The sequence below is a fragment of the Oncorhynchus mykiss genome, chromosome 27, assembly GCF_057628025.1.
Source record: "Oncorhynchus mykiss isolate SJ-2025 chromosome 27, ASM5762802v1, whole genome shotgun sequence".
In the NCBI taxonomy this organism is placed as follows: domain Eukaryota; kingdom Metazoa; phylum Chordata; class Actinopteri; order Salmoniformes; family Salmonidae; genus Oncorhynchus; species Oncorhynchus mykiss.
Window position 1 is genome coordinate 34,265,005 of NC_143048.1, and position 27,860 is coordinate 34,292,864.

The window sequence follows — 27,860 nt, forward strand, 5'->3', positions numbered from 1 at the left end:
GGCAGCTGACTCTATCAAATGCTGTCGATTCCCCTGTTATCGCCCACATGTGTGTTCAGTCTTGAAGTGGATCTGTCCCCATTTCACCCTGATGTCAGTCTTAAGAATGGAAGAGGAGTACGGATAGATGGGTTCTATATACCAGGATGTGTTTCTCCCTCCGTCCCTCCCCAGTCATGGGGATGAGTGTGTTTTCATGCAGAGTGATTGAATGATTCAGTGCTCTTGGTGCTGTGTATGTCCCTAGCTATAGCCACTCACTGGCAGGCAGTGGTGAGAGATGATGTAGCTCTCTGCTGGGTAACCGCTTCCCTGGGACATGTCGCGGATTTTCAGGATTTCATATGAATATGTGCAGGAAAGATTGGAGTTTGATGATGATTTCTGGTCAACAAGGAGGATGCTGCATGGTGGTGAATGTGGAGAACAGGACATTTTCCCCACGGATGTTAACACTATAGTGGTAGCCAACAAGAGCCAATATAATGTCTCCATATAAAAAGGTAGAGCGAGTGACGGCGTCACTACAGTCACCTACTCCTACAGGATTTGATGGGGGACTTATTTAGACATTACCTGTGAATCAGGTTTTGTTACAAAAAGTCATACACACACACTTTTCCATTATTGCCACTCAGACGTGGGTCATTTCACAAATGTAAATTTAAGTGGTCATTACTGTGTCATCAGTGGTCCAAAAATGGTATTTTACATTGTGCTTTATAGCTAGACACTGTCCATTAGTCTTAGCTGTTTATGATCAGGCTATGTGACACACACTGCATCTGTGTTGGACAGGGACCTAGTCTCCTGCCTCACCACCCGAGGGCTAAAGAAAAGAGACAGACAGACACAGGAAATGGAGGGCATTTCGTCATCCTGACACACACAAAATGTTGGTCAGAGAGTGGTTCCATATATCACTGAAATTAATTTGGTTTCATCAGTTGCTAGATTTCAGACAATTCATCTATTTGAGTTATGGTTGCCTTCAGACGAGGAAGAGAATCAAGCCAGCTGTATTTTCTACCTGTACTGTCTCAGCCTCCAGCCTCAGTATAACTGCACATCTCTCACGTACTGTTCTTCTGGGCTTGCTTTGTGAACATGTACTGTACACACCCATAGGGACTCCCATAGACGCGGGAAGTAGTTTGGGGGTGCTGTGATCGTCGACAGGGAGGTTGGGCAGCGCTACAGAAGTTTATATTGTTTCACTAATACAGGACTAGTAAAGACCCAGTGCACTACTTTTGTAAAACAATTTAAACTAAATCTATTTGAGTGTTAACCAACATTTGTTCCTTGAGTCTGATAATTATCTGTACCAAACAATTAATCTGATAATACTTGTGGAACAAATTATTCAGTTTCTTGAAACGGTTTCCTATTTGAAGTGGTCTGTACATTCCTTTTATATTTCAGTAAGCACACTTATCCAGAGCAACTTACAGTAGTGAGTGCATACCTTTTTACTCTGGTCCCCCATGGGATTCAAACCCACAATCTTAGTGTTGCAAGCACCATGCTCTTCCAACTGAGCCACGTAATCACATCATCACAAACTGCTTGATGTCTCAATTTACTCAATTACTGTATTGTACATTGTTTTTCTTCATGGTGATGGTAAGTCTACTGGTACAAACCTAGATGACCAGCATATGTACAATACAGTCATGTACATTTACATTAAGTGCTTTGTAAGGATGGTAAATTAATGCCACACAAAAAGTGATTGTTTTCCATGTTTGATCAATAAAAATATTTGCGGTCTTTGCCAATAACTTTACACCTTTTGCTGTAAATGTTTGAGTACAAGGTTTTGTTCTTTATGGCCAACTATTGAATCCTACCAGATACTGTTCTAAATTATACAACAACCTTTTTTTTTGCCAAAGCAGAGATGCATATGATTTCTTTCTATATTGGTCTGCTAACACAGGACTAGCAAAGGCCCAGTTCACTACTTTTGTGAAAAAATATTTGTTTTATTGTTCAGATTTTTTAGGGGGTGCTGCAGCACCATCAGCACCCCTACTTCTCATGGCTATGGGGACTCCAGGCATGAGGGTAAAGCAATGCAGTGTGGAAGAATTTGGCCCATGCTTTGGCACCAGTGAGAAATGGGCAGAGACACGCATGGGTAGTCTACCAGATGACAATGAATCTGTAAGCAGAATTATCTGGTGAGAAAATGGAGGACTGGTGGAATGCAGTCTTGTCTCCATGTCAAACGGCACTCTCTCAAGTCTTTGTTTATCTGGCCAAAGGTTGACTAATCTTCTATGGAGAAATGTCCTTTATTGTCAATCTCTGAAGGGTAATAATGAATTTCATAAAAATCCATAGAACCACATGACACTACAGGTGTTAGTATACCTTCAGATTGGTTTCATACCCACCTCATTACATTAATATTACCACCAGACAGACAAAGACAGCTAAACCTGCATAGAAATAGGATGGTCTCATAATGGCTCCCAATAGGCCAGGTGGGTAGCTGGGCCTCCTCTCCCCTCATTAGAGGGACTCACCCGTGATTTAAACCTGTTACCTATGTGACAGGTAGGGTGGCACCATGGCAGCCAGCGCTTTCCCCCTCCCTGGTGACCCCAGATGGCCTCGCTCCCCCAGTAGGGTGCATAATTGTCTAATTAAATGGCGAGAGAGACAGCGGCCCCAGCCCCATCATTAAAGACAGCGCTCCATCAGCTCCTGCCACGCAGGGCAGCCTCCTCTAAAGACCCCCATCCTGGCAGTAAAGGTCAAACACAGACCGAAGGTGTTGGCAGCTGCTGATACTCTTTGCCAGGCAGTATAGTACCTCTGTTTTCTGTCTCTGCTTCAGTCATATTTAAAAATGAACAAAAACTGAAAAGATAAACCTAATCTCCTGTAGGAGATTCCTCAGTGCAGGTATTGTAGGACGTCATCTATAGCCAGACCCCATCTAAACATCACAATCATGTGTGATAGTCTCTGCTGTCAAACTGATGGATTCTGCTTGACCTTTCAAAGTCAAGTTATTTATGGGGAACACAAACACCTTTCCCCACCACCTCTCTTCCACCAATGCACGCGCGCGCGCACGCACACACGCACAAACTTCATAAATATTTCAGCAGATGGATGGCTTTGTGTCAGAGACAAAGGGTTAACACAGTCCCTTCTGAAATGTCAGACATGCCAAAAAAATGCCCAGCATGCTGTTGTGTTGCCAGCATGGGCGGACTGGGCATCTGGCATTTCGGGCAAATGCCAGATGGGCTGGTCCATTTTTAGCCCAGTGGGCCTGTCTGACCTGTTTTTGTTTTGTGCAAAATTATATTATCTGGCTAATAATGGGGGCCACAAAGAAAAAAAAAAAGGTCTGTTGTGTTAGAAATGCCAGGGCCGATTTCTGGTCCCAGTTGGACCCTGGTTGACAGAGAACCCAACACCACCTGTTTGTCTGGAATTCCAGACTCCATTAAGTCTGCCTGATTAATCTCCCAGTCATACATGATCACATGTGTCATGGATATTTACTGGACATGTACTGGTTATGTATTGGTTACGTACGGGATATGTACTCGTTATGTACTGGATATGTACTCGTTATGTACTGGATATGTACTTGAATTGTTCTGGAATCTATGCAGTATTTTGTTTTTTTATGTGTTATTTCTTACAATGTTACCCCAAGACATCTTAGGTTTTATTACATACAGTCTAGAGGAACTACTGGACATAAGAGCAACGTCAGCTCACCAACATTACGACCAGGAATACGACTTCCCCGAAGCGGATCCTCTGTTTTGGCCCACCACCCAGAACAATGGATCGGATCCCAGCCGGCGACTAAAAACAACGACGGGGGAGAAGGGGCAGAGAAGGGGCAGACGAAGCGGTCTTCTGGTCAGGCTCCGTAGACGGGCACATCGCGCACTGCTCCTGAACATACTATTCACCAATGTCCAGTCTCTTGACAACAAGGTAGACAGAATCCGAGCAAGGGTTGCCCTCCAGAGAGACATCAGAGACTAACGTTAGTTTTTTTCACGGAAACATGGCTCACTCGAGACACACTATTGGAGTTGGTACAGACACCTGGTTTCTTCACGCATCGAGCCGACAGAAACAAGCATCTCTCTGGTAAGAAGAAGGGCGGGGGTGTATACCTTATGATTAACGAGACATCCTTTTGTTCACCTGACTAAGAATTCCTCACAATCAAATGCCGACCGCATTATGTACCAAGAGAAAACCCTTCGATCATAATCACAGTCGTGTATGTTCCCCCCCCAAGCAGACACATCAACAGCCCTGAAAGAACTTCATTCGACTCTATGTAAACTGGAAACCACATATCCTGAGGATGCATTCATTGTAGCTGGGGATTTTAACAAGGCTAATCTGAAAACAATCTGAAAACAAGGCTCCCTAAATTCACCCTACCTGACACCCTAGACCCACTCCAATCTGCATACCGCCCCAATAGGTCCACAGATGACGCAATCGCAATCCCACTGCACACTGCCCTAACCCATCTGGACAAGAGGAATACCTATGTAAGAATGCTGTTCATCGATTACAGCTCAGCATTTAACACCACATTACCCTCCAAACTCGTAATTAAGCTCGAGACCCTGGGTCTCGACCCCGCCCTGTGCAACTGGGTCCTAGACTTCCTGACGGGCCTCCCCCAGGTGGTGAGGGTAGGTAACAACATCTCCACCTCGCTGATTCTCAACACTGGGGCCCCACAAGGGTACATTCTCAGCCCTTTCCTGTACTCCCTGTTCCCCCACGACTGCGTGGCCATGCACGGCTCCAACTCAATCATCAAGTTTGCAGACGACACTACAGTGGTAGGCTTGATTACCAACAACGACGAGGCGGCCTACAGCGAGGAGCTGAGGGCCCTCGGAGTGTGGTGTCAGGAAAATAACCTCACACTCAATGTCAACAAAACGAAGGAGAGGATCGTGGACTTCAGGAAACAGCAGATGGAGCACCCTCCTATCCACATTGATGGGACAGTAGTGAAGATGGTGGAAAGTTTTAAGTTCCACGGCATACACATCACGGACAAACTGAAATGGTCCACCCACACAGAGAGCGTAGTGAAGAAGGCGCAGCAGCGCCTCTTCAACCTTAGGAGGCTGAAGAAATCTGGCTTGTCACCAAAAACACTCACAAACATTTACAGATGCACAATCGAGAGCATCCTGTCGGGCTGTATCACCGCCTGGTACGGCAACTGCTCCGCCCATAACCGTAAGGCTCTCCAGAAGGTAGTGAGATCTGCACAATGCATCACCGGGGGCAAACTACCTGCCTTCCAGGACACCTACACCACCCGACGTCACAGGAAGGCCAAAAACAACCACCCGAGCCACTGCCTGTCCACCCCGCTATCATCCAGAAGGCGAGGTCAGTACAGGTGCATCAAAGCAGGGACCGAGAGACTGAAAAACAGCTTCTATTTCAAGGACATCAGACTGTTAAACAGCCATCACTAACATTGAGTGGCTGCTGCCAACATACTGACTCAACTCCAGTCACTTTAATAATGGAAAAATGGATGTTATCACTAGCCACTTAAACAATGCCACTTCATATAATGTTTACATACCCTACATTACTCATCTCATGTGTATATACTGTACTCTATACCATCTACTGCATCTTGCCTATGCCGTTCGGCCATCACTCATTCATATATTTTTATGTACATATTCTTATTCATTCCTTTACACTTGTGTGGATAAGGTAGTTGTTGTGAAATTGTTAGGTTAGATTACTTGTTAGATATTACTGCATGGTCGGAACTAGAAGCACAAGCATTTTGCTACACTCGCATTAACATCTGCTAACCATGTGTATGTGACAAATAAAATGTGATTTGATTTGATGTACTGGATATGTACTGGATATGTACGTGTTATGTACTGGATATGTACTAGATATGTACGTGTTATGTACTAGATATGTACTGGATATGTACATGTTATGTACTGGATATGTAGTCACAGAGGCATTGCTTGTTTATTAGGGGAAGAAACTAGATTGTGACACTGCTGCTGAATGATGTGAAGTTCTGCCTTCATCATGCTACAGGACTCCACTACCAACCCTGTTGTCCCATCTACTCATCCACTGTGCCTTCAACATGCTACAGGACTCCACTACCAACCCTGTTGTCCCATCTACTCATCCACTCTGCCTTCAACCCTGTTGTCTGAGGTGCTGCTGCAACATGCCATAGGACTCCACTCCAAACCCTGTTGTCCCATCCACTCACCCACTCTGCCTTCAACATGTGACAGGACTCCACTCCCAACCCTGTTGTCCAATCCACTCACTCACTCTGCCTTCAACATGCCACAGGACTCCACTCCCAACCCTGTTGTCCCATCCACTCACCCACTCTGTCTTCAACATGCCCCATGAATCCACTTCCAACCCTGTTGTACCATCCACTCTCCCATTCTGCATTCAACATGCCATAGGACTCCACTACCAACCCTGTTGTCCCATCCACTCACCCACTCTGCATTCAACATGCCATAGGACTCCACTACCAACCCTGTTATCTGCGGTGCTGCTGCAACATGCCATAGGACTCCACTACCAACCCTGTTATCTGAGGTGCTGCTGCAACATGCTATAGGACTCCACTACCAACCCTGTTATCTGAGGTGCTGCTGCAACATGCCATAGGACTCCACTACCAACCCTGTTATCTGAGGTGCTGCTGCAACATGCCTTAGGACTCCACTACCAACCCTGTTATCTGAGGTGCTGCTGCAACATGCCATAGGACTCCACTACCAACCCTGTTATCTGAGGTGCTTCTGCAACATGCCATAGGACTCCACTACCAACCCTGTTGTCTGAGTTGCTGCTGCAACATGCCATAGGACTCCACTACCAACCCTGTCATACCATCCAATCACCCACTCTTTTTTTCAAATGTAAAAAAATATACTTTTCTATTAGGTATACTGTTTGATATTGAATACTGCACTGTTGGTTAGGGATTGCAAGTTAAGCATCTCACTGTACTTGTGCACGTGACAAAAAAATCTTGAAACTTGAAACTCCAAGCTATAGATTTTGTGTCATGTTCAGAAAACGTCTGTTTGCTGTTTCCTGTTGGCCCTGAGGGTATAGTAGTAATCCCATACTTATAGAGCGACAGTTTGAACAAATAGGTGACTTAACAGAACTACAGGATAGGATGGTATGTTTTTGGTTGGTTTATTTACACACTATATAAAAAAAGATGTAGATTTCTGGGAACGTGAGGACCTCCTCCTCTGGGATAGGTCTCTACTGAGCGTACATATGTTTCAAGCAGTGTTGATAGCAGAGCTATTTCTTTGGACTTTAACCCCCTTGAAACTTCCATGAGATCCTGCTGCTTAAGCAAAAAATACTAACTTTGAAGTCTCCTTTGAGGACGGACTGTTTTAAGTTAGAGAAAATAAAGTGTCTACCAATAGACTGGGTAAGAAGGTAAGGCACTCTTCATTGTGCTGTGAGGATGCGAAACACATCATTCTTTGTCCAGCACATTTGTGCATATTATCTAGCCTGAGGACATTCTATTTGTGTAAGTAATAATACGCTAGCTGTTGACCTTGGCCAAATTGATAAATGTATTTTAAGCACACACACGATTTACTATAAATGAAGGAAATATAACCATAAGGGTTGCTTTAACTCAGTAATGGATAGTGAATGATTGAACTGGAATTCAAGGCTAAGCTATTTCTGAACCGGGTTGTTTATATATTTATTCATTTGTGATGCTGATGGATGAGCTCGGGTTCTGCTTTTTTGGTCCATGTATTATTCATCACAGGGAAATGTGTTTGGGAATTGACTGTTGGACTGGCACCATGATTAGTGAATTGATAGGATCGGTCCCATCTAATCACACCAGGTCACCAGAATGATTTGAGGTGAACTGATGTTGTAAATGAATTGAGTACACCTGCCCGAGGGAAAGGTGAAAATAAGCTAATCGACAGCCGTTGGTAGAAACACGATGATAGTGTCCTAGATTTGGGCAAGGAATTTTTTGTACTCATTTGTTTTTATGGTTTTGGCATATAATAAAATCATGGAGACATAAGCCATAGCCCCTTCACTTGAGTATATATAGCCAGCCAGCCAGTGGACAAGAGGAAACAGATGGGGGGGTTGTGAACCAACAGAGGGAGCCCAATAGCCATCTCTCCTCACCCTGAGACTGACAGCGCAACGAGAGACACTTCACATGCAGAATGACTCTACACAGACCAATGACTCTACATAGACCAATGACTCTACATAGACCAATGACTCTACATAGACCGATGACTCTACATAGACCGATGACTCTACACAGACCGATGACTCTACACAGACCGATGACTCTACACAGACTGATGACTCTACACAGACCGATGACTCTACACAGACCGATGACTCTACACAGACCGATGACTCTACACAGACCGATGACTCTACACAGACCGATGACTCTACACAGACCGATGACTCTACACAGACCGATGACTACACAGACTGATTACAATACTTGAGACTAGATTCAGGCAATACACTTCTGGCTACTTCTTTGACATACTGTATCAATGAATTAATTAATTGTAAAAATCGCATCCTGTGTGTTCCTTCCTATTAGAGCTTCCCCGGTCAACTGTGCTATTATTGTGAAGTGGAAACATCTACGAGCAACAACGGCTCAGCTGCAAAGTGGTAAGCCACACAAGCTCACAGATATGGGACCACTGAGTGGTGATCCACGCAGCACGTAAAAATCATCTGTCCTCGTTTCTAACATTCACTACCGACTTCCAAACTGCCACTGGAAGCAACGTCACATAATCACTGTTTATCGGGAGCTTCATGAAATGGCTTTCAATGGCCGAGCAAACGCACATGTCACTTTCTGACCTTAGTTCCTTTTTTATGTCTCTATTTAGGTTTGGTCAGGGTGTGAGTTGGGGTGCACATTCCATGTTTTTCAGTCTATGTTTTGTTCTGTGTGTTGTAATTCTATGTGTTTGGCCTGGTATGGTTCCCAATCAGAGAAGGCTGTCTATCGTTGTCTCTGATTGAGAACCATACTTAGGTAGCCTGTTCCCACCTGTGTTTGTGGATAGTTGTTTTCTGTTTTTGTGTGTCTGCACCAGACAGAACTGTTTCGGTTGTTCTCTTTGTTGTTTTTTGTATTCAGTGTTCAGTTCCAAATAAAAAGATGAACACGTACCACACTGCACCTTGGTCCTCACCTTCTTCCACCAACGGCCGTTACAGAACTACCTACCACAAAAGGACCAAGCAGCATGGTAAGGAGGAGCAGCGCTATCTGGAGAAATGGACATGGGAGGAGATATTGGACGGCAAGGGACCCTGGGCACAGGCTGGGGAGTATCGCCGTCCACAGGAGGAACTGGAGGCAGCTAAAGCTGAGCGGCGGCGATATGAGGTAAGGCAGCGCAACAGGCACGAGAGGCAGTCCACATTTTTTGGGGGGGGGCAGGGGCACACGGGGAGATTGGCGGGGTCAAGCGATAGACCTGAGCCAACTCCCCGTGCTTACCGGAAGCAGCGTAGTACTGGTCTGGCACCGTGTTATGCGGTCAAGCGCACGGTGTCGCCAGTATGGGCTCATAGCCCGGAGCGCTATAGGCCAGCCCCCCGCAAGTGCCATGCGAGAGTGGGCATCCAGCCAGGGCGTATTGTGCCGGCTCAACGTGTTTGGTCTCCAGTACGCCGTTTCGGCCCAGGGTATCCTGCACCGGCTCTGCGTGCTATGTCTCCGGGGTGCTGGGAGGGTGCAGTGTGCCCTATGCCTGCGCTCCGCCCGTGCTGGGCGAATGTGGGCATTGAGCCTAAGGGAGAGGTGCGAGTGTTGAGATCGGTGTGGAAGAACTTGACTGGCCTGTACAGAGCCTTGACCTCAACCCAATCGAACCGCTTTGGGATGAATTGGAAGGCCAACTGTGAGCCAGGCCTAATCGCCCAACATCAGTGCTCGACCTCACTCATGCTCTTGTGGCTGAATGGAATCAAGACCCAGCAGCAACGTTCCAACATCTCGTGGAAAGCCTTCCCAGAAGAGTGGAGGCTGTTATAGCAGCAAAGGGGGGGGACCAACTCCATTAATGCCCATGATTTTGGAATGTGATGTATGACGAACAGGTGTGGACATACCTACTAGTTATGTAGTGTAAGGACCTCAGTCCAAACAGACCCATTTAATTTGACCAGCTCAGAAACATTTTTCTATAAATATTTGATGAAGGAAGATGTTTGTCAATGAATTACTCAGTGTGGTAATATGTGTTCATTAGTCTAGTTCAAATCAAATTTTATTTGTCACATATACATGGTTAGCAGATGTTATAGCGAGTGTAGTGAAATGCATATGCTTCTAGATCTGACAATGCAGCAGTATCTAACAGGTAATATCTAACAATTCCACAACAAAACCTAATATCTAACAATTCCACAACAAAACCTAACACACACAATATTTTAAAGGAATGGGATGAGAATATGTAAGTATAAAATATATGGATGAGCAGTGACAGAATGGCTAAGATGCAATAGAGAGTAAAGAATAGTTAGTGAAGGATACAGTATGCAGTATATACATATGAGATGAGTAATGTGAGATATGTAAACATTCTTAGGGTGGCATTCTTAAAGTGACTAGTGTTCCATTTATTAAAGTGGCCAATGATGTCAAGTTCTGATTTAGTGTTTAATATTCTTTGTTAACAGAGGAAGGTCACGTAGGAGGGGGCCTATGAATATGGACATAGTGGCCTTCGCTCTTGCCTGTGCTGTGCTCAGACGCTCTTCTAAAATATCCCCCCACACACATCCTCCACCTTCCTCCCGCTCCCTATCTTTAATTAAAACAATGAAAGTCATTTAAGTGACATGCATACATTGGGGTGATTGACAGAGAGATTTCACCACCTTTCCCTGGCTCTCAGCCCTGGCTGTTTGGTCTCAGGTTGCATGGGTAACAAACCTCCTCTCCCCCAGCCCAAGCCCTCAGCCCTACACTCTTAGAAAAAAAGGGTTCCAAAAGGGTTCTTCAGCTCTTCCCATAGGAGAACCCTTTTTGGTTCCAGGTAGATCTCTTTCGAGTTCCATATAGAACCCTCTGGAGAAAGGTTTCTACATGGAACCAAAAGGGTTCTACCTCAAACCAAAAATGGTACTTCAAAGTGTTTTTCTATAGGGACAAGTGATTAACCCTTTAAGGTTCAAGAAAGCACCTTTTTTCCTAAGACTGTAGCCTCAGCCCCCAGCCCCCAGCCCCATTCCCATCCCTAGCTCTTGTCTCCGTCTGCAGATGTGTGCCTGATTACAATAACACACACTTCCTGATTCAGGAGATGATGGCGAAATTACAGGAGAGGGGGAAGAGAGAGGGGAAGGCAGTGTTTGACTGAAGAGGAGGAGATGGAGGAGGAGAGAGGGAGGCTCCTACTGGGGCTGCTGTATGGCATTTGCTGTGGTTGAGAGGAGGACGGTTGTGGTCTATGTTACGGGAGGGGTGGTCTTGGCTCTGCCCCCCAGCATTTGGCACAAAGGGCCTGATATTATGCATGCTGGCGGTGTCTAAGGGCATCCAGGGAGAGCAGGGCTGGTCCCGCTAATGTAACGCATGCTACCATTTACACACAGGGTTCGCCTTAACTTTTAATTGCATTTGGCTTATACACTCAAGCCATCTCATTGCCTCCAAACCTCCTCTTCCAATTCTTCTCCCCTCTCACCCCCTTTCTCACCATATTCTACCTCTACTGCCTTCATACAGTATGACTAGGTAATGAAAGTGAAAGGTCTTTAATTAGTGCAGACATATGTGTTCCAGGAGCCTTAGACTGATACAGGTCCCCTGATGGCGCAGTGCTGCTGCTGCCTCTTTGTTACCGTCCTATCTACCCTGCTCTCTCTCCTCTCTCTCTCCTCTCTCTCTCCTCCTCTCTACCCTGGTCTCTCTCCTCTCTCTCTCCTCCTCTCTACCCTGCTCTCTGCTCTCTCTCTCCTCTCTCTCTCTCCTCTCTCCCCTCCTCTCTACCCTGCCCTCTCTCCTCTCGCTCTCCTCTCTCTCTCCTCCTCTCTACCCTGGTCTCTCTCCTCTCTCTCTCCTCTCTCTCTCCTCCTCTCTACCCTGCTCTCTCTCCTCTCTCTCTCCTCTCTCTCTCCTCCTCTCTACCCTGGTCTCTCTCCTCTCTCTCGCCTCCTCTCTACCCTGCTCTCTCTCCTCTCTCCTCCTCTCTACTCTGCTCTCTCTCCTCTCTCTCTCCTATCTCTCTCCTCTCTCACCTCCTCTCTACTCCTCTCTCTCTCTCCTCCTCTCTCTCTCCCCTCTCTCTCCTCCTCTCTCTCTCATCTCTCTCTCCTGCTCTCTACCCTGCTCTCTCTCCCTCTCTCTCTCCTCCCTCTCTCCTCTTTCTCTCCTCCTCTCTCCTCTCCTCTCTCTCCTCCTCTCTACCCTGCTCTCTCTTCTCTCTCTCTCCTCTCTCTCTCCTCCTCTCTACCCTGCTCGCTCTCCTCTCTACCCTGCTCTCTCTCTCCTCTCTCTCTCCTCTCTCTCCTCCTCTCTCTCTCCTCTTTCTCTCCTCCCCTCTACCCTTCTCTCTTTCTCCTCTCTCTCTCCTCCTCTCTCTCTCTCCTCTCTCCCCTCCTCTCTCTCGCCTCTCTACCCTGCTCTCTCTCCTCTCTCCTCTCTTTCTCCTCTCTCTCTCCTCCTCTCTCCCCTCCTCTCTCTCCTCCGCTCTACCCTGCTCTCTCTCCACTCTCTCTCTCCTCCTCTCTACCCTGCTCTCTCTCCTCTCTCTCTCCTCCTCTCTACCCTTCTCTCTCTCTCTCCTCCTCTCTCTCTCCCCTCTCTCTCCTCTTCTCTCTCTCCTCTCTCTCTCCCCCTCTCTACCCTGATCTCTCTCCGCTCTCCTCTCTCTCTCCTCTCTCTCTCCTCTCTCTCCTACTCTCTAACCTCCTCTCCCTCCTCTCTCCCTCCTCTCTCTCTCCTCCTCTCTCCCCTCCTCTCTCCCCTGCTCTCTCTACTCTCTCTCGCCTCTCTTCCCTGCTCTCTCTCCTCTCTCTCCTCCTCTCTACCCTGCTCTCTCTCCTCTCTCCTCCTCTCTACCCTGCTCCCTATCCTCTCTCTCCTCTTTCTCCTCCTCTCTACCCTGTTCTCTCTCCTCTCTCTCTAATCTCTCCTCCTCTCTACCCTGCTCTCTCTCCTCTCTCTCTCCTTTCTATCTCCTCTCTCTCCTGCTCTCTACCCTGCTCTCTCTCCTCTCTCTCTCCTCTTTCTCTCCTCCTCTCTCCTCTCCTCCTCTCTACCATGCTCTCTCTCCTCCTCTCTCTCCTCCTCTCTCCCCTCCTCTCTCCCCTGCTCTCTCTACTCTCTCTCGCCTCTCTACCCTGCTCTCTCTCCTCTCTCTCCTCCTCTTTACCCTGCTCTCTCTCCTCTCTCCTCCTCTCTACCCTGCTCCCTATCCTCTCTCTCCTCTTTCTCCTCCTCTCTACCCTGTTCTCTCTCCTCTCTCTCTAATCTCTCCTCCTCTCTACCCTGCTCTCTCTCCTCTCTCTCTCCTCTTTCTCTCCTCCTCTCTCCCCTCCCCTCTCTCCTCTACTCTCTACCCTCCTCTATCCTCTCCACCCTGCTCTCTCCTCTCTCTCCTCTTTCTCTCCTCCTCTCTCCTCTCCTCTCTCTCTCCTCTCTACCCTGCTCTCTTCTCTCTCCTCCTCTCTACCCTGCTCTCTCTCCTCTCTCTCCTCCTCTCTACCCTGCTCTCTACCCTGCTCTCTCTCCTCTCTACCCTGCTCTCTCCTCTCTCTCTCCTTCTCTCTCCTCCTCTCTCTCTCCTCCTCTCTCTCCTCCTCTCTCTCTCCTCCTCTCTCCCCTCCTCTCTCTCTCATCTCTCCCCTCCTCTCTCTCACCTCTCTACCCTGCTCTCTCTCCTCTCTCCTCTCTCTCTCCTCTCTCTCTCCTCTCTCTCTCCTCTCTCTCTCCTCCTCTATCTCCTCTACTCTCTACCCTCCTCTATCCTCTCTCCTCCTCTATCTCTTCCTCTCTCCCCTCTTCTATCCTCTCCTCTCTCTCCTCCTCTCTCCCCTCTCTCTCCTCCTCTCTCCCCTGCTCTCTCATCTCTCTCTCCTTCTCTCTCCTCCTCTCTCTCTCCTCCTCTCTCCCCCCCTCTCTCTCTCATCTCTCCCCTCCTCTCTCTCACCTCTCTACCCTGCTCTCTCTCATCTCTCCTCTCTCTCTCCTCCTCCTCTCTCTCATCCTCTATCTCCTCTCTCCTCTACTCTCTACCCTCCTCTATCCTCTCTCCTCTTCCCTCCTCCTCTATCTCTTCCTCTCTCCCCTCTTCTATCCTCTCCTCTCTCTCCTCCTCTCTCCCCTCTCTCTCCTCCTCTCTCCCCTCTATCTCTTCCTCTCTCCCCTCTATCCACTCCTCTATCTGTAGATGTAGCTGGGAGAGATGACTAATATAATTCATTCAGGTGATGTGGTTTATTATGAGCGGATGGGAAGGGGACTGGAGTCTCTGGCATAACCGCAGCACTGCTCTGTAACAGCTAGAAGACAGCATGAAAGCTGTTTTCTGTGACCAGCATAACCCCCCACATTGATTCCCTTCCTCTGTTGGCCTCATTTAGAAAGAGATGGATTGTGGCAGAAATGATCTCTACTGGGTATAAGACACGGTCTTAGAGATAGAGAGAAAGATGAGAGGGAGAAAGAGTGCGAGGGATGGAGAGAAAGGGAAGGAGAAAAGAGGGGAGTTACAGAGTGCAGATGCGAGATGAGGCATTTTTTACAGCATAGCCTGAATTGCCTCCAGTCTCAAGTCAGCCCTGTGTTAGATTAGCAGAGAATACATGTTAAGTCAGCCCTGTTAGATCAACAGAGGACACATGTCAAGTGAGCTCTGTGTTAGATCAACAGAGAACACATGTCAAGTGAGCTCTGTGTTAGATCAACAGAGAACACATGTCAAGTGAGCTCTGTGTTAGATCAACAGAGAACACATGTCAAGTGAGCTCTGTGTTAGATCAACAGAGAACACATGTCAAGTGAGCTCTGTGTTAGATCAACAGAGGACACATGTCAAGTGAGCTCTGTGTTAGATCAACAGAGGACACATGTCAAACCAACAGGTTTCTAGATCACTAAATATCTGTAAATAAATGAATACTGTTGAAGCACTTTCAAAAATACACTATTTACCCCCATTGCTCTAAACAGGCCCAGATGATGATGCCAGAAACTGCAAGCTAGCAATAGGCAATCTAGGCAATCTACTGCTGTATGGTACTGCTTTGTTTGCCACAGAGGAAATGGAATTATCTTTAATTGGTAGCCTAAGAACATGACATCTAGAAGGTGGTGGAGGTATTTTAGAAAGACACATTTGTATTAAAATAATTTCCCTTTTTGTGTACAGAACCAGTCAAACGTTTGGACACACCTACTCATTCAAGGGTTTTTCTTTATTTTTGCTATTTTCTACATTGTAGAATAATAGTGAAGACATCAAAATTATGAAATAACACATACACTGTATGGAATCATGTAGTAACCAAAAAAGTGTTAAACAAATCTAAATGTATTTTAGATTTTAGATACTTCAAAGTAGCCACCCTTTGCCTTGATAGAGGCTTTGCACAGTCAGGGCATTCTCTCAACCAGATTCATGATGTAGTCACCTGGAATGCATTTAAATTAACAGGTGTGCCTTGTTAGAAGTTAATTTGTGCAATTTCTTTCCTTCTTAATGTGTTTGAGCCAGTCAGTTGTGTTGTGACAATGTAGGGGTGGTATACAGAAGAAAGCCCTATTTGGTAAAAAGACCAAGTCCATATTATGGCAAGAACAGCTCAAATAAGCAAAGAGAAATGACAGTCCATCATTACTTTAAGACATGAAGGTCAGTCAAGCCGAAAAAAAGTCAATAACTTTGAAAGTTTCTTGATGAGCAGTCACAAAAACCATCAAGCGCTATGATGAAACTGGCTCTCATGAGGACCTCCACAGGAAAGGAAGACCCAGAGTTACCTCTGCTGCAGAGGATAAGTTCATTAAAGTTACCAGCCTCAGAATTTGGTACCCAAATAAATTCTTCACAGAGCTCAAGTAACAGACACATCTCAACATCAACTGTTCAGAGGAGACTGCGTGAATCAGGCATTCGTGGCCAAATTGCTGCATAGAAACAACTACTAAAGAACACCAATAATAATAAGAGACTTGCTTGGGCCAAAAAACATGAGCAATGGACATTAGACAAGTGGAAATCTGTCCTTTTGTCTGATGAGTCCAAATCTGAGATTTTTGGTTCCAATCGCCATGTCTTTGTGAACGGATGATCTCCTCAGAAGGAGAGTGATGGAGTGCTGCATCCGATGACCTGGCCGCCACAATCCCCGACCTAAACCCAATTGCGATGGTTTGGGATGAGTTGAACTGCAGAGTGAAGGAAAAGCAGCCAACAAGTGCTCAGCATGTGTGAACTACTTCAATACTGTTGGTAAAGCGTTCCAGGTGATGCTGATTGAAAGAATGAAAGAATGCCAAGAATGTGCAAAGCTGTCATCAAGGCAAAGGGTGGCTAGTTTGAAGAATCTAAAATATAAAATAAAATATATTTGGATTTGTTTAACACTTTTTTGGTTACTACATGATTTCATATGTGTTATTTCATAGTTTTGATGTCTTCACTATTATTGTACAGTGTAGAAAATAGTTAAAATAAAGAAAAACCCTTTAACGAGTAGGTGTGTCCAAACTTTTGACTGTTACTGTAAATACATTTAAAATGTACATATGACACTTAATGTAAAATCTTAATAATCCTGTCAGCTATTTAAACAGACCTCTTGATGGAACATGGTGGAAAGACCTCTTGATGGAACATGGTGGACAGACCTCTTGATGGAACATGGTGGACAGACCTCTTGATGGAACATGGTGGACAGACCTCTTGATGGGAACATGGTGGACAGACCTCTTGATGGGAACATGGTGGACAGACCTCTTGATGGAACATGGTGGACAGACCTCTTGATGGGAACATGGTGGACAGACCTCTTAATATCTCCTAGTTAAGGTAATATAATGTAAATAACACTGTTTTAATGGAGTATCCACTCTGGCCTGCAAGTTGCCAGGGGAGCAATTATTTTTTACAAGCAAGATGATATAAATGACAGTCTGCTAGGCCTGAGTCTACTATTGTAGATTACATTATTTACCATGAAAAACAGGAAGGACCAAGGCACTCTTAATGTAATTAAATGCTTTTATTTTTTACGGCATGTTCAATAATGATATATTATTTACCCGTTCTTTTTTCAGCAACAGCTCAATCTATGCCTTACATCTTTTGATAGTGCTCTCATCAAATGTAATATAGAATGTAACTTTCCCAAACATAGCTTAGTGTACTGTAGTGTAATGGGTTTGTAGCAAGTCAGCGCTACAGTATAGCATCTTACACTCTAGCTGAGGAGCTGATTACTAAGAGCTCTGCTGGCTACTTATCATCAAGGAAAAAGAACATGGACCATTATCATGAAAAAATCACAAGCATCTTCACTAAAGGGGACAAACAGTACCTACTAGGCAGGGAGAAAAAACACTGGTCTTTCAACAAATGATATGATCTGGCATTTTCTTCATTTTACTGCTGTTCTCAAAGGATTTGATCCAGTATTATTACATGTTCCATACAGTATGTTCTGGACATCACCAATGACTATACCAGTGATTATCAATGAGAGGAATGGGACACATACAAACAAATTCATTCTACAGTGTATGGTCTGTACGCTTCCCTCTATACAGGCACATTTTATGAAACTAGCAGAAATTGAATAGCCTCCCAATGTACAGTAAAATTGATGGAAAACACATGTCTGCAAGTGGTGATGATAGTGCTAGTGATTGCAGGGTGTTAGAAGCAGTGGTGTGGAGTGTTTTTAGAGGACCATTGTACACAGCAATAACAATCTGTACTAGAGTGTCTTGGTTTGTATGGCCCTAGAAACCCGTAAACACCTCTCACAGTACACACTGTAGCATATTTTCTATGTCCACAAATAACAGCTAACTCTCAGGGTAATTGCAGTGAAATTTCCCTGGTATCATTATTGATGGATCAATTCAGAGTTCCATTGCCTTTACAGACAGCAGAATTGCTATAATTTTCTGGACTGTATCCATGTTCTACTTTACCCATTGTAGAGTGGGACTCTTTATACTGTAGATTGGCACTTGGGGATGGAGTGTTTCGCAGGCTGGTCTCCTCACAAAGCCCCCAACAGAGGCTTCGATGTTCTTCACAGTGGACCAAAGATGGTACAGAGTGTGGCTCTGCCAGGTGCACTCTGCTTTCATCTCTGAAGAATCTGGCATACCCTGACTAGTGGTCCCTGGTTGCCCCCTTCTTTAGGAGGCCAGAACACTGCTATACTCATCCTTTCAAACCCAGTTCATCTTTCCATCCCAACCTCAAAAGACTGGACCTCCTTGTTGATCAAACCTGCAGGATAGAAGACAGCTCAACGTAATTGATGATTTATGCACAATAATGGACTGAGAAATGCCACCATCAGTTTTAGGATCGCTGGACATAGTTCAGAGGCTGAATCATCATTATCCACCTGTGAGTGGCAAAGGCAACCTGCAAGTCAATAGATACAGAGAGTCTTCTGATGTTGAATCCTTCACAGAGAACACATCTTTTGACCTGTGTGGAGAGAATAAAGAACACGGCCCCTGAAATGTCATGAATATCGAATCTCTGGTTCCTTTTCTTTGCTGGTATCCTAGACTCTTTCCTAACTTCAAGTGTGAGGGCCAAGACATGCTGGACTTCCTGTATTGAATTAGAGTCCCCTCTGTCACTCAAAGACAAAACCCTGTGTGATATATCAGTATGAACCAACCCTCTGTCACTCAAAGACAAAACCCTGTGTGATATATCAGTATGAACCAACCCTCTGTCACTCAAAGACAAAACACTGTGTGATATATCAGTATGAACCAACCCTCTGTCACTCAAAGACAAAACACTGTGTGATATATCAGTATGAACCAACCCTCTGTCACTCAAATACAAAACACTGTGTGATATATCAGTATGAACCAACCCTCTGTCACTCAAAGACAAAACACTGTGTGATATATCAGTATGAACCAACCCTCTGTCACTCAAAGACAAAACACTGTGTGATATATCAGTATGAACCAACCCTCTGTCACTCAAAGACAAAACACTGTGTGATATATCAGTATGAACCAACCCTCTGTCACTCAAAGACAAAACACTGTGTGATATATCAGTATGAACCAACCCTCTGTCACTCAAAGACAAAACACTGTGTGATATATCAGTATGAACCAAGCATCTGTATTTCCATATCAAGTTTGCCACATTTTCTCCTAATTTAAGAAAATAATGAAAGCTGCTTTTGAAGCTTCTTTTAGTTGTGTGTGTGTGTCAGGGTTGTAATTAAATCTAGTTCTTTGGAAAAGAGTAAAGTATAATGTGGAATATCCAGACCTTTCTCTTCATTCCATTCTCTTTTGAAACATTTATCTGACTCCCCACAGAGACCTGGAGGTGTCTCCACAGAGAGTTTCAACTTACAAATTAGATAATTAAAGTGAAATCATGGACTCCTGGGGATAAGATGAGTTGTCTCCATTTACATATCTGGTGGCATGTTACCCCCTCCACCACACCCCTGTATACATGTCTATGTCCTGGCTCAATTATTTCTCACCCTACCTCTCATCTGGATGATGTGGAATGCAAGGAAGCTGGGATTTGACTTCCAGGGATTCTCTCTTCTTTTGGGTCTTGGTTTAACAGTCATGATATTTTTCATTTTCACTCTCTTTTTTAAGTTACCCCTCTGTACACGTCTATCTGTATATCAGAGGAGGCTGATGGGAGGAGCTATAGAAGGACGGGCTCATTGTAATGGCTGGAATGGAATAAATGGAATAGAGTCAGACATGTGGTTTCTATATGTTTGATGTGTTTCATACGGTTCCATCCATTCCTTCCCAGTCTTTACAATGAGCCCATCCTCCCATAGCTCCTCCCACCAGCCTCCCCTCCCCAGCCGAGCCCCTCTAACCCCCCACCCCTGCACACAGGCGGTATAGATCACCCATAGATGGATTTCTCCTGCTTTAGCTGGGTTCATTGATGATTTGATCTCATTGGAAGCAGATGATGTTCGCATGCATAATCAGACCATTGATTTTTAGCCCCTCACCCTGACAAATTGATTGCATAGCTAATTGTGTCCTTTCTTTCTCAGCAGCATCTCACCTCCTCTGTTTCCTCGATGTTTGCTAGACAAACAGCGGTCAGACACAACTTCACCATTGGTGAAATATCCACTTGTGTCCACAAGTATTGAGTTGTACCCTGTTTACCAGCCTGTTGATCATCATCCTCAGTGGCCAGAGAAGCAGCTGCAGCATCAGTAGCCAGGTGATCTTGTTTGCATGTCTGTGGTGATTTCTGTGGTCAGAAATGCCTTCAACTCATTGACAGTTTCCTGATAAGCTCTTTTATGGGCCGGAAACAGGGTTTGCTTTCTACCGGCCAGCTGGCATCAAAGGCAGTGGAAAGGATAACCACGGTAATTACCAAACATTGGACGCCAGTGGCATATGAAAGGGACAGGATGTTGTGTTCCAAACAGGATTGGAATACTATTGGTGGGATTGGTGGGAAGAAGGTTCTATTGGAGGGATTGGTGGGAAGAAGGTTCTATTGGTGTTCTGAACCTATATTACAGTGAACTTGAGGGAAGTTGGTGTCATCTTTAATGAATCACTTCTATGATTCAGAGGAGTCAGCAGAAATATATCACTGCAGATCACAATATCACCTGAAACATGATTATGTATATAGTCTTGTATTCTGCTGTAACGATTCTCATCCTCCTCTTCCGAGGAGGAGTAGTAAGACGGATCGGAGGACCAATGCACAGCGTGGTAAGTGTTCATTATATTTATTTATAACTCAGAACACTAAATAATAAAACAACAAAGAGAACACCGAAACAGTCCTGTACGGTGCATACATAAAACACAGAACAGAAAATAAACACCCACGCAACACAGGTGGAAAAAGGCTACCTAAGTATGATTCTCAATCAGAGACAACTAACGACACCTGCCTCTGATTGAGAACCATACCAGGCCAAACTCAAAACACAACATAGAAAACCGAACATAGAAAACCCACCCAACTCACGCCCTGACCATACTAAAACAAAGACATAAATAAAAGAACTAAGGTCAGAACGTGACTCCCCCCCCCCAAAGGTGCGGACTCCGGCCGCAAAACCTAAACCTATAGGGGAGGGTCTGGGTGGGTGTCTGTCCGCGGTGGCGGCTCTGGCGCGGGACGTGAACCCTACTCCACCATAGTCCTTCTCCGCCTCTTTACCCGCCTCCGTGGCTTCTTTAACGCAGCGACCCTCGCCGCCGACCTCGGACTGGATGAGAATGGGGGCGTGCTTGGTCCTCCTTTTCCTGTAGTCCACAATCATCTCCTTTGTCCTGATCACATTGAGGGAGAGGTTGTTGTCATGGCATCACACGGCCAGGTCTCTCACCTCCTCCCTATAGGCTGTCTCGTCGTTGTCAGTGATCAGGCCTATCACTGTTCTGTCATCTGCAAACTTAATGATAGTGTTGGAGTCATGCCTGGCAATGCAGTCATGAGTGAACAGGAAGTACAGGAGGGAACTGAGCACGCACCCCTGGGGGCCCCCCGTGTATGTGTTGTTACCTACCCTTACCACCTGGGGGTGGCCCGTCAGGAAGTCCAGGAACCAGATGCAAAGGGAGGTGTTTAGTCCCAGGGTCCATAGCTTATTGATGAGCTTTGAGGGCCCTATGGTGTTGAAATCTGAGCTGTAGTCAATGTATAGCATTCTCACATACCTTTTGTCCAGGTGGGAAAGGGCAGTGTGAAGTGGGATAAGGATGTTGATGTGAGCCATGACCATCCTTTCAAAGCACTTCATGGCTACAGACGTGAGTGCTACGGGTTGGTAGTCATTTAGGCCGGTTACATTAGTGTTCTTGGGCACAGGGACTATGGTGGTCTGCTTAAAACATGTTAGTATTACAGACTTGGACAGGGAGAGATTGAAAATGTCAGTGAAGACACTTGTCAGTTGGTCAGCGCATGCTCGCACTACACATCATGGTAATCCGTCTGGCCCTGCGGCCTTGTGAATGTTGACCTGTTTAAAAGTCTTACTCACATCGGCTGCGGAGAGCGTGATCACACAGTCGTCCGGAACAGCTGGTGCTCTCATGCATGTTTCAGTGTTATTTTCCTTGAAGCGAGCTTTGAAGTAGTTTAGCTCGTCTGGTAGGCTCGTGTCACTGGGCAGCTCGCGGCTGTGCTTCCCTTTGTAGTCTGTAATGGTTTGCAAGCCCTGTCACATCCGACGAGCTTCGGAGCCGTTGTAGAACGATTCCATCTTAGTCCTGTATTGATGCTTTGCCTGTTTGATGGATCATCACAGGGCATAGCGGGATTTCTTATAAACTTCCAGGTTAGAATCCCACTCCTTGAAAACGGCAGCTCTAGCCTTTAGCTCAGTGTGGATGCTGCCTGTAATCCATGGCTTCTGGTTGGGGTATGTACGTACAGTCACTGTGGGGACGACTTCATCGATGCACTTATTGATGAAGCCAATGACTGATGTGATGTACTCCTCAATGCCATTGGAGTCTGTGCTAGCAAAACAGTCCTGTAGCTTAGCATCTGCTTCATCTGACCACGTTTTTATTGTCTGAGTCACAGGTGCTTCCTGCTTTCATTTTTTCTTATAAGCAGGAATCAGGAGGATAGAATTATGGTCAGATTTTCCAAATGAAGGGCGAGGGAGAGCTTCGTACTCGTCTCTGTGTGTGGCGTAAAGGTGGTCTAGAGTTTTTTCTCCCTGGTTGCACATTTAACATGCTGATAGAAATTTGGTAAAACAGATTTAAATTTTCCTGCAGTAAAGTCCCTGGCCACTAGGAGCGCCGCCTCTGGATGAGTTTGCTTATGGCGGAATACAGCTCATTGGGTGCAGTCTTAGTGTTAGCATCGGTCTGTGGTGGTATTGTACAGCTACAGCTGCAAAAAATCAGATGAAAATCTCTTGGTAGATAGCGTGGTCTACAGCTTATCATGAGGTACTCTACCTCAGATGAGCAAAACCTCAAAACTTCCTTAGATATCGTGCACCAGCTCTTGTTTACAAATATGCATAGTCTGCCACACGTGTTGTGATAATTGCACACTTTCGTTTCATCACAAAACCTGAGAGCAACCTCTATCCAGTGAAGTCCACAAAGCATATCGCATGTACAGTATGGTAACATGACCTACAGCATGGTCAAACAAGTTAAAGTTTCTGACATTTTCGGACCACTAAACAGCTATTGATTTAGAACCATGGAGAGTTATCACAAGTCACAAAGAAAACAGGAGCTGCCTCCACTTTTCCAGCACCATTTCAACATCATCAAATCACCTCTGCTTAGTCTAATACAGTGACAACTATAATATACCAACAACAATTTAGTCCAGTCAACATAAGCTAAATATCATGTGGCTGTCCATGGTTCTGATTTCTGTGTGCGTGTGTGTGTTTGTGAGACAATTTTATCTAGCTGGCTGTAAGGAGTGACGCCAAATCCAAGCTGGCTTCCCTTGACAGTTTTTTTGGAGTTGCAGAATCATTCACAATTGAGCTCGCTCAGTTTAGCTCAACGCTGACTGGCAAATTTGTATACTTTTTTTTTGTCAAGGGAGGTCAAATGTTGGCAGGCTTCCATTGCCTTCAATGCTACAGCATCAGATAGATGACCTACACGTAGAGAGACAGAGGCGGCGCTGTTTCACTTGCTCGGATGCTTTCTCCTATGAGACACATTCAGCCTCTTGCGAATTGAATGGAATACACACCACTGTATATAGAATGTGCATGTAGGCTCCAACCCTATTGCCAAAAGTGACAATGATTGATAGCTTTGTCACCTGTAAGAAAACCCAGTAATGGCAGAGAGCTGAGAGAATGAGACAGGTTGACCCTCATTTCTTTCTGAAGACACGTTTTGTTTGAGAAACTCTTTCAGCCCCATCAGAGGCTGGGCCTCTTCACCCCAAACGAAGACGCTGTGTGACAGTACTCATTTCACTGCTACAGAGTGATGGAGAGGGACAGGCCTTAATTTTGTCACTTTCATCCCAAGATGGAGTCACTGACTGTGAGAGGCCTCTCCTCCCTCAGTGATTGAATGACTGAATCAGACATTCTGGATGCAGCAGACTGAGGCAGCCAATCCCAGCCCAGCTCAGAGAAGAACAGGCACAGTGATACAGGCTGTCTCAAAGCAGTGATTACACTCTGATGCCATTCATTGGCTGTTTAACAGACCACTGTACTCATCTCCATGAAGCTGAGGCCCTGATGGAGGTTAGTGCCAGCTAACTGAGGTTCATCAACTAATAATGCCTTGTCTTTAAAATGTACTAAAACCACTGAGCATGGAAGACTTGGCATTATAATATCATTCAGTGATCAAGCTATTCTCAGAGCCTAGAAAGAGGACTGTGGACTGTGGTTTATTAGCTTCTAACTGGCTTTTTATTGACACTTAAAATACTGGGATGGAAAGACGTGTTTCACCATAACAATACTGTCTGAAACGTACGTAGACAAAGCAAACCATGGAATAATGTATGAGATATGAGGCACATGTATCCACCGTAATAAATCCCTGTCTCTGAGCCCTCTCAGTCTGGAGTCATGTGGAGGGATCACCACACATACCTGAAAAGGTCAAGACAGCCGGCTCCACTGCACTCTCCTCTCTCCTCTCCTCTCCTCTCCTACCCTCTCGCCTCTCCTCTCTCCTACACTCTCACCTCTATTATCCTTTCTCCTCTCACCTCCTCTCACCTCTCTTCTCCTCTATCCTACCCTCTGACCTTTCTCCTACCTCTCACCTCTCCTCTCCTCTCTCCTACCCTCTCATCTCTCTCCTATCCTCTCAACTCTCTCCTCTCCTCTCTCCTACCCTCTCCTCTCTCCTCTCTCCTCTCACCTCTCCTCTCTCCTACCCTCTCCTCTCCCCTCTCCTACTCTCTCCTCTCTCCTATCCTCTCACCTCTCTCCTCTCCTCTCCTCTCTCCTACCCTCTCACCTTTCTCCTCTCCTCTATCCTACCCTCTGACCTCTGTCCTCTCTTCTCCTCTCTCCTACCTCTCACCTCTCTCCTCTCCTCTCTCCTACCCTCTCTCCTCTCTCCTAACCTCTCACCTCTCTCCTATCCTCTCTCCTACCCTCTCACCTCTCTCCTATCCTCTCTCCTACTCTCTCACCTCTCTTCTCCTCTATCCTACCCTCTGACCTTTCTCCTCCTCTATCCTACCCTCTGACCTTTCTCCTACCCTCTCACCTCTCCCCTCTCCTATCCTCTCAACTCTCTCCTCTCCTCTCTCCTACCCTCTCACCTCTCTCCTCTCCTCTCACCTCCTCTCTCCTACCCTCTCGCCTCTCCTCTCTCCTACACTCTCACCTCTATTATCCTTTCTCCTCTCACCTCCTCTCACCTCTCTTCTCCTCTATCCTACCCTCTGACCTTTCTCCTACCTCTCACCTCTCCTCTCCTCTCTCCTATCCTCTCAACTCTCTCCTCTCCTCTCTCCTACCCTCTCCTCTCTCCTCTCACCTCTCCTACCCTCTCACCTCTCATCTCTCTCCTCTCTCCGACCCTCTCACCTCTCTCCTATCCTCTCTCCTACTCTCTCACCTCTCTTCTCCTCTATCCTACCCTCTGACCATTCTCCTACCTCTCACCTCTTCTCTCTTCTCGCCTACCCTCTCACCTCTCCTCTCTCCTATCCTCTCAACTCTCTCCTCTCCTCTCTCCTACCCTCTCACCTCTCTCCTCTCCTCTATCCTACCCTCTGACCTCTGTCCTCTCTTCTCCTCTCTCTTACCTCTCACCTCTCTCCTCTCTTCTCTCCTACCCTCTCACCTCTCATCTCTCTCCTCTCTCCTACCCTCTCTCTTATCTCCTCTCCTCTCCTCTCATCTTTCTCCTCTCCTCTATCCTACCCTCTGACCTCTCTCCTCCTCTCTCCTACCCTCTCACCTCTCATCTCTCCCATCTCTCCTACACTCTCTCACCTCTCACCTCTCAACTCTCTCCTCTCCTCTTCTCTCTCCTTCCCTCTCACCTCTCCTCTATCCTACCCTCTGTTCTCTCCTCTCTTCTCCTCTATTTTCCTCTCTCCTACCTCTCACCCCTCTCCTCTCTCCTAACCTCTCACCTCTCTCCTCTCCTCTCTCCTACCCTTTCACCTCTCTCCTTTCCTCCCTCCTACCCTCTCACCTCTCTCCTATCCTCTCACCTCTCTCCTCTCCTTTCTCCTACCCTCTTACCTCTCACCTCTCTCCTACCTCACACCTCTCTTTCCTCCTCTCGCCTCTCCTCTCCTCTCCCCTCTCTTCCATCTCACGTTATTTCAACATCCAATATTTGTTTATGGACTTTGGGAGGGGAAATAATCTTTCATTAACTGAGTTGGGATAGGAAGGGAAAACGGAAGGTGTATACTGCAGGTTGTAACCAGTGAGCACAAACTGGCTGTTCCATTCACACACGCTTACGAGGGTCTTACGCTTACGAGAGTCTTACGATCACTCTACATAATCCTGCTGTACTGTGCTTTATCTCCCTTTGTCCTCCTTGGAGTAATAGCCCCTTGTCCTCAATATATCAGTGGTGTCCAGGATCACTGGGTTTAAAAAGCTCCTGGAGCCTGGTACAATTAGAGGAGATGAAATGCACATCATTTAGATAAACTGCCCCATTTTATGCTCATAAAATAGTAATATAGCCAAGTCTACTTAAAGGCTCATGAAATTTACTGGATTTAGTGCTGAACAGTACAATTATAGTGTGAAAAAAATGGGTCTTGAAATTGAATCCTTCGATCTTTCTACATTTTCTTCTTCACATTGATTTTTTCTTTTTCTGGAAGTCACATTTAATGTTTCATTTTGTCAGAGCTTAATGATACACAATGACCAGATAAGTGACGCATGACTTTTAAAAAGTACTTGTTTTCTCAAGAAAACTGACATAAATATCAGGTCACACAGTTTCCATGTCTTTTCATTCAAGCCCTGGGGAAAGGTATTGAACTCAGGCATTACTGTAATAGCATGTTTAAAGTGTAATTGTTTACTGGTACTCTCATACAACCCCAATGTAATGAGAGCTGTGAAAAAAACAATACTTGCATTTCATTCTTTGATGATTAGTAATTATTACATTTTCCTACTGTCATTAATTAAAAACCAAACCACTCATCCATCTGCAACGTTTTGTAGACATAATATTACACACAGATATTCAGTGCAACAATTAGCATGTTCAAGTTCATTGATTAATCAAGGGGTTTCTAATCAATAGCATACAGCACAAACAAACCCATTTCTCTTTATCTTCTGCTATGTGATGCTGCTGATGCAGATCCAACCCGCCAGACAACATCCACACAAGAATCTCACCAAGAGGAACATAGAGCTGATGATGAGAGTGTATGTTGCATAACACAAGGTGTGGATTTCAGATTCATGGTGAAGCTAGCAGAAGCTTTGCTCTCCCTTTGTATTATTCTTCAAAATGAAAACGGACTGTCATTCTGAGAAATAACACATCTGCCTGGAGCCTTCAGTACATCATTACCATCTATATTTCTATTTTTATTCAA

At 45.6% G+C, this 27,860-nt stretch overlaps 1 protein-coding gene across 1 annotated transcript in view; it reads left to right on the forward strand.

The window, feature by feature from the left end:
* The window catches only part of LOC149971298 (uncharacterized), a 63,252-nt gene that overhangs the window by 9,999 nt on the left and 25,393 nt on the right, over window positions 1-27,860 (forward strand). The window contains exons 2-3 of the mRNA XM_090223885.1: window positions 8,678-8,751; window positions 9,313-9,484. Of these exons, the coding sequence (XP_090080011.1) occupies window positions 9,342-9,484 (143 nt within the window). The 5' untranslated portion in view covers window positions 8,678-8,751; window positions 9,313-9,341. The remainder of the gene's footprint in view (window positions 1-8,677; window positions 8,752-9,312; window positions 9,485-27,860) is intronic.